This window comes from Pieris napi, chromosome 1 (genome assembly GCF_905475465.1).
Source record: "Pieris napi chromosome 1, ilPieNapi1.2, whole genome shotgun sequence".
In the NCBI taxonomy this organism is placed as follows: domain Eukaryota; kingdom Metazoa; phylum Arthropoda; class Insecta; order Lepidoptera; family Pieridae; genus Pieris; species Pieris napi.
Genome location: NC_062234.1, coordinates 14,382,896 through 14,396,008, shown reverse-complemented (window position 1 = coordinate 14,396,008; position 13,113 = coordinate 14,382,896). Strand labels below are relative to the sequence as shown.

General features: G+C 32.9%; 1 protein-coding gene across 5 annotated transcripts in view; it reads left to right on the top strand.

Annotated features, from left to right (window-relative positions):
* Window positions 1-416: 416 nt before the first annotated feature.
* The window catches only part of LOC125052234 (protein dead ringer), a 110,855-nt gene continuing 98,158 nt past the window's right edge, over window positions 417-13,113 (top strand). For all 5 annotated transcript variants that reach the window (XM_047652944.1, XM_047652962.1, XM_047652933.1 and 2 more), the window contains exon 1: window positions 417-623. In XM_047652944.1, coding sequence (XP_047508900.1) covers window positions 576-623 — 48 coding nt within the window. In that variant the 5' untranslated portion in view covers window positions 417-575. The remainder of the gene's footprint in view (window positions 624-13,113) is intronic.

The window sequence follows — 13,113 nt, the reverse complement described above, 5'->3', positions numbered from 1 at the left end:
TTGATTTTGGAATTATCTTCTTTAAAATCTCAACTTTCCTTGATAACAAAACCAGCCAGATACATATAGTATAGCCAAAGAGATTTTATTACAAGTTCATACATACTATAATGCGAAAAGACTTTTTCCCCAACCTAATATTCAAATACTAATTTAAGAATCGACCCCCCCGTCACAATTAATACAGTAAATTGTTTGAATTAGTAAAACGCGTTAAACTTAATATAGAAAACGTAAGATTTAAATGTATAGATTACTTCATCATAAGTATCATTAACATAACAATTAAACATCAAGCGATCTCGATTCGAATAAAAACAATCGTCAGAGGCGGAGCGCGGAATCAATTTGATAGGAGCGTTTGATTCGCCATGACGTAAACGCCTATAGGCGGAGCTTGCTTAGAGGGGCGCTAGTGTGCCTCACACCATTTCGTGCGCGCGAACGCGACACACGTATCGCATATCGTATGTTCCGTGAGTGCCAGTGGACACGTGCCGTGGCGTTATTATTTCCGTGTCTTTACAACCGCCAAGATTCGGGTTAAGAACCGTGAGCCGGTCCCGGCGTATGCCATGGCAGACGCCGACCGTGACTCTGATCTAGGAGACGATAGCCCAGTGGTAAGTTCAATAATTGAATACCTATTTACTGTTTAACGGGTTACAATAATCATTGAGGCATCTTAGTTCTAAATTATTCAATGGTTATAATGTGAAAAAACTCGAGAAAACACGAATGATGTACCTAATTAAAGTGATGATCATACTCATCTGCCTACTTAAAGGTACATTATGTATTTTGTTAGTTGGGATAAATTAAATGTTTGATTTTGTTTGTTGTGATAAAATTAAATGCTTGATTTTGTTGGTTTTGACCAAATTAATGTTTGATTTTGTTTGTTGTGATAAAATTAAATGCTTGATTTTGTTGGTGGTGATAAATAAAAGTTTTTTATTGTGTGTAGGTATGGTTTGTTTGCACTCATTAGAATTCTTATTACTTGCAAGATTCAAATAAGAACGTTTACTTATTGTAGGAAATTATGCTTTTTATGTTAGGTTATGTTTTAATATTAATTTATAGTTACCTTAACCTTGTTTACCATAATATTAAATCCACAACGTCAAATTTATTTAATGAAACAATAGCTTAGGTATAAAAACATTGAATTTTTATTGCGTAGGTCTACAGATTTGAAATCAATGAAATTGTAACAAGTATTTTTGTAATTTTTTAGTAGCAATTGTTAGATACAAAGTGAGTGTTATAATACGTACATAATATACAACTTAAGTATTTCACCGACGCGAACCTGACGAATACCTAAAATATTGTAAATTGTTGAATATTGAAAATTGTTCCATTAACGACGCATTGCAGGTAAAAAATCAATTGTTTTCGTAAGGGCGCCTGCTTATTTCATGTCAAAACATGATTTTTACCTGGCTTTAGACAATACTTTTACTGTTATTAACCAAACAATGACTTTACGATGGGTAGATTGCAACTAAAATACCACGCATTAATAAATGGAAAAGAGGATTACATATTTGTAGTATTGGGTTTTTAGGATCGTCATTTTCTAAAATGTTATGCTTAACACGTCTTTACCTTAAGTATGTGCATAGTTAGGTTCGTTATAATTTGAGAACTATACTCAGTAATAACTAATAATATAGATTATATTAAAATTTAAATGATAAATTTATTCTCAGTTAATTATATTAAAATTTCGAATCAAATTACTTTCAAAAATGGATTTCCAGTTAAACAAGAAGTTTTTACGTCAAGTTGACAGAATCCGCACATGTGTCTTTGGCGGTTAGTTTTTCGTAATGGCGCCGATATGATTATTAATAACAAAATTTTGTCCCGGATTTTATAATGCGGGATGAAAGGACGACCCTTCCAACATCTGTGCCGACTTAGTATTGTTTATTTAACGGAAATATTATTTCCCCAATTCATTTGTATATTCACTAACAAGCCATGTTCTGTTCAACAATTTCTAGGTATAAAAACCTTGTTTTTAGGGTGCGAAGCACTAAATATATTTTAAACCAAAACCGGTATTATAAAGAAAATTTAAGGATAGTACTGGGTTATTGTTACGTTCAATATATAATTGTATATTCAATAAATAAATTTGCATATAACTATTGAATCAGGTATTTATTATGTTATTTTATGACACATTAAAATTATTATAATAAAAGAATGTTCTTTAGATTTCTAAGTTTTTACTATCTACTAATGCTATGAATGAAAATTTATCTAGTAGGTACTAAAAAAATATATTTTTCATGAATTATTTATATTCATCTTTTATATAGAGTAGGTATATATACGGTTGAATACGCTATTTCCACACGTTTTATTGTCTATGAAATCAAACATTGCCATGTGCAAAAATAAAAGACATTTCGGCCCGCGTGTGACGAATCAATACATTGTACTTTAAATGATGTATTCTTAGAATAACTTTGGATTTTAATGATCTACCGGAACTCAATTTGACGGCTTCATCTACCTGTATACGTCGTTAGGCGACTATTTCGGTCTAGACTTATAACGTTTGAGTTAATCATTTATTCAGCGATCTGTCCGACGCTGGCGACATCTACCGGGAGGCCAAAGCGCACGCACGATTTATTATCGCTCGCCAGGGTTATCAATTCTTTGATATTGATAATTCAGGGGTTTATTCGGTCATGTTTAATATTTGTAAAACTATAGGTATCTGTAACAAGCTGTACTTAGGTTCGATATTTCTACTTGAATCAAAGTTGTAAATTAGACCTGCTTGTAAAGATAGATTTTTTAGTCATAGTTTAGTTTACATAGTTTAGTCTTTGATAATAGTGAATCTGCGGCAATTTGCAGTATTAATGTTTAAAAGGACTTCAAAGGGCCATCTGGTAGCCCTACAGCGGATAAGGCCAAAAATTAATTAATCAAATCTAGCTGTCAGTCAGTGCACAATCGGCTAAAGTTAGACCTCGCTTCCTTTTCCTGTCACCGCGACGTTTCATTAAATGAAATAATTGGCGATCTTGCTGGAATTTATTTTTCGGTGATGACAACACTGATTTTCTACGCTATGAATTAATATTATAAAAGTATTATGAATTGCATAGATTTATAGTTAGGAAGTTTGTAATATAAACAAAATGGTGTAGAATTTGGGAATTGTATGTAGATACCGTTTTTTATTAATTATTTTGATTGAATCGTCATCTACTTACTTTATGGTTCATTAGCAATTCCGGTTCGGAATAATTATAACCTAAATTAAGACGAAATTTCTGTTTATTCCAACTGTCAATCTTTATGCGTTTATAATGATGATGATATTAATTTATCCCTTATGGGAAAGGCATAGGACCTTAGTCCAAACAGCCAGGTCTTGTTCTTGGTAATAATTGGAGAATTTTGGTAGTTTTAAAGACCGAAGCCACGTCTTACGTAGTTAGGAGTCCATCTTGCTTCTTTACGCGTTTATAAATCTTAAATTACAGTCGGAAATGACACTTTGCAATGTTTGAAAAGAGTCTTTTATTAGTGTATTATGATGAGTCATGGGAACCTGTGAACTACGCGTAACACTTAGATTGGTCTATCACCGTTTCTTTGGTTTTATAAAAAAGCAGATAACGAAAAGGCCGGCTCATGCGTGTGTCACAACAATTGGAGCAGGTGCCAAGCTAATCTTGCTACCTGGTCGCGTGCCTCATTTGGTACCAACTCACTGAGGAATGTGAACATTTGTGATAAAACCTTAAATAGTTAGAATTTAACATGAATATTTTTTAGTACAAAACTGTAAGAAAAACAATCGCTAATACTATATATTTATTTATTGCAGTTTACTACATCATACTATATCTACGGTATATGTTACAAGCTCTTTAATCTAAAATATATGAAAATTTTAGTAAACATTGTTACAAAATAAAAATACAATAAGAATATTTACTAGCAATTTTTGTTAAGCAGAAAAAAACCCAGCTAAACAATAGATTAGGTATGAGATAGACACTTAACAATGTTTTTTTAGATTGATCAGCCCGCTACCAAATATCCAAGTACTGTTTAATCCGCAAAGAGATTCCATTCCAACGAGAGGTGCCTGAACTCCTGGGTTGGTTTTTGCAGACGGATTTGAAACTATATACATACATATATTAGCAGTTGATTTGTACTACTGCTAATAAAAATGATAGATTTTATAACTGTTTGAACGCAAATAATGTACATATGTTGAAACCTACATCGTTTAATTAATTAGTAGTCTGTGCAATAACCGGGAGATATGCTTCAAATTATCGTGTTGCCATAATCACCAAAGAGTACCTATATATTTTTTTAATAAGACTATTTGTCCAAATCTTATTGACGATATCTTACGGCAAAATATACACAATTAAACATAAAAACAATTTTATTAAGCTTTATATGGAAAAAATTGGATGATGACGGATAAAATGGAGGCATTTTATCCGTCATCATCATCTCGTAGGTCCATCGCTTTTTTGGTTTTTAAAGATATTTATTATAACTTATATTTTACTAATGTCTAGTTACGTTTTGCCAAATTATAATCTTAAAATGTGACCCAAGGCACATTTTGTGACAAATGTCAATCAGACCACGCCCGCTTGAGCTCGACAAATAATAGTATTTCTGATTTGCTTTTGTAATTTTATATCGATCGTAATTTGCATACAAATAAAATGGCTGACTCGTCAGATTCACCTTTGTCCCCGATCTTTACACAAATCAGGATGTGATCTCATTGATATTCAATATTTCTCTTGTGAATTGCATAATTCAATATTTATAAAGGAAAGGTTGCGGCTTCGTCATGGACGGGTAACATCAACAATATTGTTTCTGAAGGTACTATTTTAAGAGATGAATACAGAAAAAAAGACGTGAAACAAAAGTTAAAGATGTCTTATATTATGAATTAAAACAGAAGTGGCTAGTGGCCAGGCATAAAGCAAGATAAAAGGTTGACTAAAGAGAAAAAAGAAGAAAAAAAGGCGCCCCAAAAAAGGGGGATAGAAGAAATAGAATACAGAATAGCTTTCTCTATGAATATTTTGAAATAGCTGAAGGAGGATTTTCCGCGTGAAGGGGTTTACAAGAAATAAAATGTTTATATTTATAACAAATATAAGCTGTAAATTAACTAATGTAAAGAATGGAAATTAAACTTTTATTATTAATATTATGAGACAACATTACTTATCGCTGTATCACCCATTATTTTAGATAAGCCGGATGCTGTCTAGCAAAACGTACAATGAATAACTAAACAATTTAATTTTTTTTAATAGAACGACGAAATTTATCCGACGGTGTAATTGACAACCTTTATGAAGTTATTGATTGTCAATGGTGAAAATTAATTGACAATCTAACCTTGTCTATTGATTGACTCATTAAGCTGCGTAATTTTATATTCAAATTAACCTTTTTTTTCACAATTAGGAACTAACACAACACTTAGGAACCGGCTAGTGTCCACTGAACCGATTCGACTTTAGGTCCTTCGAAGAGCGTACCACTCTTTAAAGGCCAGCGACGCACTAGCGAGCCCCTAAAGGCGGCGGTATCACTTAACATCTGTGATCCCTGTTATTTAAAAAAAGTAATTATGAAACAATTCACGCAAATATAAACAAAATATAACCGAGTCTAAACTGTAGGTACATAAAAATCTAATAAGACGGCAACGGCAATGCAAACTGTAGATTATTTTTAAGACATTTCAGTTAACATCCCGAAAACTATTTATCTGATTACAAAACCCTGCTTTCAAAAGAAATCCAAATCATTTGCAACTTGAGCATTCAAAACGGTCCACGGAACATATGTTTTAAAAACGTATCCTTAAAGAAACATTAAGTTAGGTATAAAACCAGGTACACGCCCTATAAGGCTTCTTGCCTTACTAAATAAAATACTATAATATAAAATAACAAACATACATTATTACAAATCAGAGCAATGAAACCTTATCGTTAGAATCCAATAAATTATAATCTACCTGCACAACGGAAAATATTGGATTAAAATGTAGTTATGATGTAATTTAATATCCAAGCTTGGCCGTTTCATATTAAACTACACTGAACTCGTCAGGACAAAGTATTTATGAATATTATTTCCTTTTTAATAGTAATTTTATAAGAGTTTACTCCTCCCTCAAAGGTCGGCAACGCACCCACTAAAAATGGGTGACCATGGGCTGCTATGCCCTATTAGATGTCGTTTGCCCACCTATGCTATTAAAAATAGAAAAAGTGACTTCATCTATTTATAAGTTTGCAATTTAGTAGGAATAGATACTAAAACGATGTCAAATCACTATTTTAATATAATATATACCCCACATACACGTACATCACTTATATTATATACCTAAACGCGCAGACCGGACATATAATGACCAATATTCAAGCCTTTACTTGTTTAAGCTATGGCGGAATATGCTTAAAAGGAGTATTAAGAATATCCATAGCGCTTAATCACCTGCATCATAAGCACACCCTACGTACATACCCTCACTTTCACACCATCACACAGAACAGCCGAATTAGGTATTGCGTATATAATAATTTTTCCTTTCGTAAATAACATGCAAAACCTATGTAGTTATTAATTTCGGAAGACAATAAAAATGTTGTGTTAAACAATATCGATACCCCTAGCAATTATTGAAACATTACATTACTAATATTATATCCAATTAATTGATGAGTTCGTAAACTAAACTTTAATTACAGACTATTTAAGTCTATAATTGATTAAAAGCCGTTTCGCATAGCGCGGGCCCCGCATGCAATAATTAATTCTATACCTTCCCTATAGCAATAATATCGCATTTTTCTAATACTGATTAAATTGTCTGTTAATAACGGTTTTGTTATTTCCTTCCTGTCACTTTCCCAAGACATGAAGTTATACGCTAACGGAATCTATTTTTTTCGATTCTAACAAAAAACTACGGAGTTTTTTGGTGATCTTGACGTGTATGTGGGGTGTATATTAATATAGTGATTTGGCCTTGTTTTTGATTTCAAAAATTCTTTCACCATTAGGATTCTACGTTATCCCTGATGAAATAGGAATGTATCAAAAATTGCGATAGTGTAACCCCAGACCAATAAAAGATCCGATATCTTCTTCGCCGAAACTATTGACAATAAAGTAATGTACTACAGTTTTATAGAAGACATTACAAAAAATTCTAACAAAAAAATATCCTTTTTGCATTTAAAAGTATATTTACTTTAAAAACTTTAGGCTAGAACATCGTGATACCAAGATTATTATTCATTAAGTGTTATAAGTTACTCAAGTCACTTAAGTAGTTAGTCCACCATAGATTTAATCAGAACCTAAAGAGGCCTTATGTTTTTAATCAGCCGTTAACTTGGCCTTTAAATTTCATTGCTGACTTGCGCTAGATATGTAGAATTAAACCACCATTAGACAATCTAATGGAAGATTCTGTGGCTCTTATGATAAAAATCGCTGTTCTGTTATTAGATAGATATTTGCATAATGAGGCGGCGTTTTAAATTATAAATCAAATATCTAGACAGTACATACTATGAAATATATATAGGACCGCCGCTTTGATTGTCACCATTGTTGTCACATAAAAATGGCATTTTAATTGCTCTCCTATCCTACATTATTATTTTATATTTAGCATCCTTTTGGTACGAATACAATGTTATGTTCAATGAATTAAAGAGTGTCACAATTTTAGATTTGGCTTTCAAAACTAGATACGTTAACGTTACACGTTTTCGTTGAAATATATAACTGTTCGATATGTAAATCTTAAAATAAAAAGTAATAATTAATAAAGAAGTACTTGAAACGGAACGACGCATCGTGTCGCGTATCTGTGATTGGATCACAGTAAAGCGAAACGCGTCATCGTTTTGTTAACTGTCAAACAATACGTCACTTGGCAATTTTAATTTAATATATTTTATGACTATACATGGTCTGTGTGCATGAGGTGTGAATTAGATTCGTGATTCCTAAACGATGATTCATTCAAGAGAAACTATTTAGTATTGACACATTTACATTGATTTTAGTGTTTAATTCCTTTAATCAAATTAAATTAAATTAAACAGAGATCGATTTTCCGCATATACCTGTATTTGGAGCCTTAGGGCTCATGTTTATTTATTTTGTAAGGTAACATTTATTATATAACAAAAACAATTAAACTAAACATATAGCCAAATATGGAATACATACAAAAAGGTTCTAACATTTACAAAAGGAAAAAAAATCTATAATAATTATTAAATACCTAATACTTCGGCTGTGTAGGGTGATGGTGTGAAAGTGAGGGTATATACGTAATGGTGTGTGGGGTGTGCTTATGATGCGCTATGGATGTTTTTAATACTCCTTAAGCATATTCAGCGATAGCTTAAACAAATCAAGGCTTGAATAGTGGTCGTTGTATGTCCGGGCTGACTTTGCTGCTGAGTTTTTTGTTGATATATAATCAATATGTTTCTCGTATTAAATAAATAGAAATAGTTATGTAAAACGAGACTGGTATCAAGAAGCAGCTCTAGGACTTCGCGAAGACATATGAAAATTATAATCGCGTTCCGATATTAGAATCGTTGCACGTCTAACCTTAATTAAAAGACTGCGACTGTCTTCGGACAGGGGTAACCAACCTTTTGTTAGGGAAAGGATGGCCAGGGGTTTACACGTTTCGAATTCAATTGCATAAAAATTTAAAAATTAATAAATGACAACTTTTCAGGTCTGGGCCTCAGATTTCTGAATCTGTTACATGATGTGTCTCATAGGCAAGTCGGTGATCAGCCTACTGTGCCTGAGACACGCCGTCGGGTTGGGCCTAATGCAAGCCGGTTTCCTCACGATGTTTTCCTTCACCGTTCGAGCGAATGTTAAATGCGCATTAGGAAGTCCATTGGTGCACAGCCAGGGAGCGAACCTACGACCTCAGGGATGAGATTCGCCCACAGCGTGCCAATACTGCTCTGCTCAACACCATAAAAAGTCATAGTAAAAAAATATTAGAAATATATTAATGTTGACACACAAATATACAGTATTTACTATATTCTTAACCTACCTTTAATAATAATGAAAAATGGATAAATAGAAAAATAGAAAAATAATACAAATTTAATAAGTGGTATCTGCGGCAGAATACTATATTATTTTTAATAGCACAATAAATATCTTCCAAAAACAATTTTACAAATTAAAATCGATAATATTGTAAATAAAAAACGGTAAAATTTCTCATAGACAAGTATTTGCACCAATCAATACTATAATAAGTCTAGTATTGGTTCCAGAAGATGTTCACAACCCCTGGCGTGGACTGATTTGTGTGACGCAGACAGATCAACTTACAGTATCAACTTACTTTCAACACTTTAATATTTTTTTTTGATCAACATATTTTAATTTTTACATAATGGACAATTTTAATTGCACCTTTTAAATCATATCTTTTAGTTTTAAGGAATTATTCGGAAACATTTTTCAAAATTCAAAATAATCTTTTGAAAACCTACTGTTAACCATACTGTTTTTGGCAGTTTATAACTATTTTATATTAATGAGGGACTTATCACTGTAATAAGAAAAACACTAAAGCCTTGGTAAGGCTTCAGCGTATGTATTATCTGGGGGCACAGAAAGCAGTACGGCCATCCTTTTCTCGAAGCAGTTCAGGCCATTTTTCCCAACTTCGTTGAGGATAAAAATAAGAAGCCTGAATTCGAAGCAATCGCACTACGCAATATAATTTAATATAACATTTATTGCTTTGTTTCCATACGATGGCCAAGTCAATATACTTTATTTATAACATAAATGGTCATAGTCAAACATAAGAGGTTAACTAATTACGTATTAACTTAAGACAGAGGGACTGAGTATAGACACGGTATAACATGAATCTTACAGCTTTTTACGGTAGAAGGACGAAGTTTAATATAGACCGAAAAACGATAGCTCGACTCGTTGTGATTGGTCAAACGGAATGACGTGACAGATTGGAGTAGAAAATTGACCAATCAATAACAAACGAAACGCATAGTTCGTAACATTCTAACTTGGTTCGGCTTAAGCATGTTTTTAATGATTATTTCATTTAATGTTATCATTGTTTAACGCAATCGTCTTCCGCCCGCATGCTATAAGCCATTTAATTTATAAACGCAAATTATAAAGTGTTTACGGAATTGATAGATTTTATTTTTTGAATTTATTTAACGTTCATCAATCATTTGTTTCAACATCATACAACAATTACAAATAATGAAAAATAAGACGAAAAACAAAAACTAAAAATGTCTTACATTATTCTCTAAAACCGAAGTGGCAATGGGCGGGGCATACAGCAAGATGCATAGATAAAAGGTGGACTAGATAGTAGGACTAGATATATTTGGAAAATGCTGGAGGAGGCCTTTATTCGTGAAGGGGTTCCGATCAATGGTACTGAAGGAAGTAAGTTATTAGGATAACAAGCCGGATTCCTCACGGAAACACTAGGTTCGGAAGCCACTAGGATATCACTGCTCTCATATGCATTGATAACCCATACCATAAACGCAAAACTTTTTCCACATTTTTGCCATATAATTTTTGTTTAGGCTGAGCCATATAACACAGGAATTCGCATTTGAACGAAATACTCGTTCAATCTATGACCGAGAATGAAGGAAAGATGCGTTTTATAATTATCCACATCTGCATCGTAGTACTATCAATCATTCCGCTCCGCCCATGAGACTAAGCGCTTAATGGCCGCTTTTGTACGAATATTTCACTCAAAATTAATATTTATCTTCAGCGTCTGAGCCTCACAAGCACAATATTGGCTGTTAAATAGACTTTATACACAAATATACATATTCGTAACCATATTTACAATATTCGTAACCTACATAGTAAAAATATTAATAAAAATAGAAAATTGTTCCCTTTGTAGAGAATAGAGAAGAAACAAAAGAAGAAGTAGAGAATCTTGGGCCGTGCGGTGCAATTGCAATTAAAGATTTCATTATGACATATATAATTTAATAACATAATAATTTATCAATCTGAATGTACCTTTTACACTAAAAAACGTTATATTATTTTTATGGCATGAGGCAGAATAGAGAAATGCCCCAAAAGATTCTAAAATGAATTTAAAGACTGAGCTCGTCTGATATCACGAGGTAAGGAGTTCGAAGCACACTTTGCACAGTAAAGGAGTGATAGAATTCAGTTTTATACAGTCCCTTCAATTCTTTGCCTTGAAAATTGATATTAAGAGGGGATTAAATATTGATTTGTGGCAACTTGAGACGTCTGATTTGATATGCATCACTACAAGTTTTGTAATCCGTGATACAAATTTTCTTTTGAAGGGAAATGTAGGTTTCGCATGGTCTATTATTCGGAATAAAAAGCGTCAATCTTTTGGGCTGCCTAATCGCGCAAAATTATTTGCAGGCGGTAAAAAACCTAAAAGTGCTACTTCAGTCGTACTCTTCATTTCTGAAGGTCCTCCACTGTCCCCAGTCTTCGGCAAGCCCCTGCGCCTGGGTGATGGTTTAAAATTGTGCAATGAGTAAAATTAGGAAAATAATTTGAAAATTCATAAAAATCGTTTTTCATTAAAGAAATATTATTGAAAGTTTGATATGGCATTGATTAGGTGGTCGCTGTTGGTAGGTTTCCCTTGAGACGTTCTAGAAATCTGATACAAACTGATATCTGACACTTTAATCATTAATTATGTTGCGATGTACAATTACTTTATATGCATTCAAAAGTTTGTAATCCTCACTGGATAAGTCCCGAATATTTCGTCCCGTGATCTATTTTGAAATATTTAGCAGTGTATCGTGGGTCCCAAGCCCCACAGGTGGCATATTGATTGTAAAGGTAATTCGAACATGGACTCGACTATTTTTATTATACTTTGAAAATTGGTTTACTGTGTTTCGTTAACAGTTTCCTAGTGATTTCTTCCTAAAACCTATCTTTCAAGTTCACTAAGAACTAATAAATTTACAATCTTAAAAATTATGTATGCTAAAAAGGTTGGAAAACACTGATTTAGAGTGACAGAGACACAAGGGTTTGTCCAATTGCAGCTAGTGCCATTTATTTACAATAAAACATTTTCATTCTTACTTTCTTTATTCCTACATTAATATGTAATAATAGTGTATAATCGCGGATGCTTAGCGGACCTATGCATACCTATCCTTCAATACAAAGAGTCCCCTCGTGAGTTGTGTGCTGATTTCGCATGTCATTTTCACACGAATCATCAGAATATCATTATTTTTATAAGTATCTAATTGTCCTCCTTGTAACATGTGTGATGTTTGATAGCAAAAATAAAAAAAATGTGGCCCACACTTAGTTTAAAATTTAGTCACCAAATCTAGGGTCAAATCCAATACTTACCCTATTAACATTCAGGAGATATATATGATACATGTATCACACCTTATGAGACACATGTGAGCCTGTAAGAATGATTACACGTCATTCAATCTAGCTACCACACATAAACACAAGCCTCGAACACATCAAATTAACCTCTTCACTATTTACTAGCACTAAAACTAACGTTCAGCGTAACGTGACCTACCCCACCCTTCTACAGTTCAATAAAACAGGGTAAACGAGGGTAGGATAAAGAATTTTCAGGGATCAAATTAGGATGGTCGTTGGTGGAGTAGTAAAACGCTTGAGGAAATAAAAGCGGTCTGTCAGGACAGGTGTATATTAGGGCAGCTGAAGTATGTAGCCGGTGAAGGATCATTGCTTCGAGTAAATAGTTTTGCGAATTAAAGACGAATAATTTAAACCTCTTTTAAGGTAATTGGAAAGTGAAAGCGGTAATAAGCGTTTAGATGAAATTAATACAATTATTTACAACACACAAATATATAGTATTTAATGTAATATGTAATAATTATTAAATATATGTAATATTCAAAAAGTTTGGTCCCTGTACCTTTGCTATACTTTTTCCTTGAGCGATCTACCAAGCTCTAACATAAATAT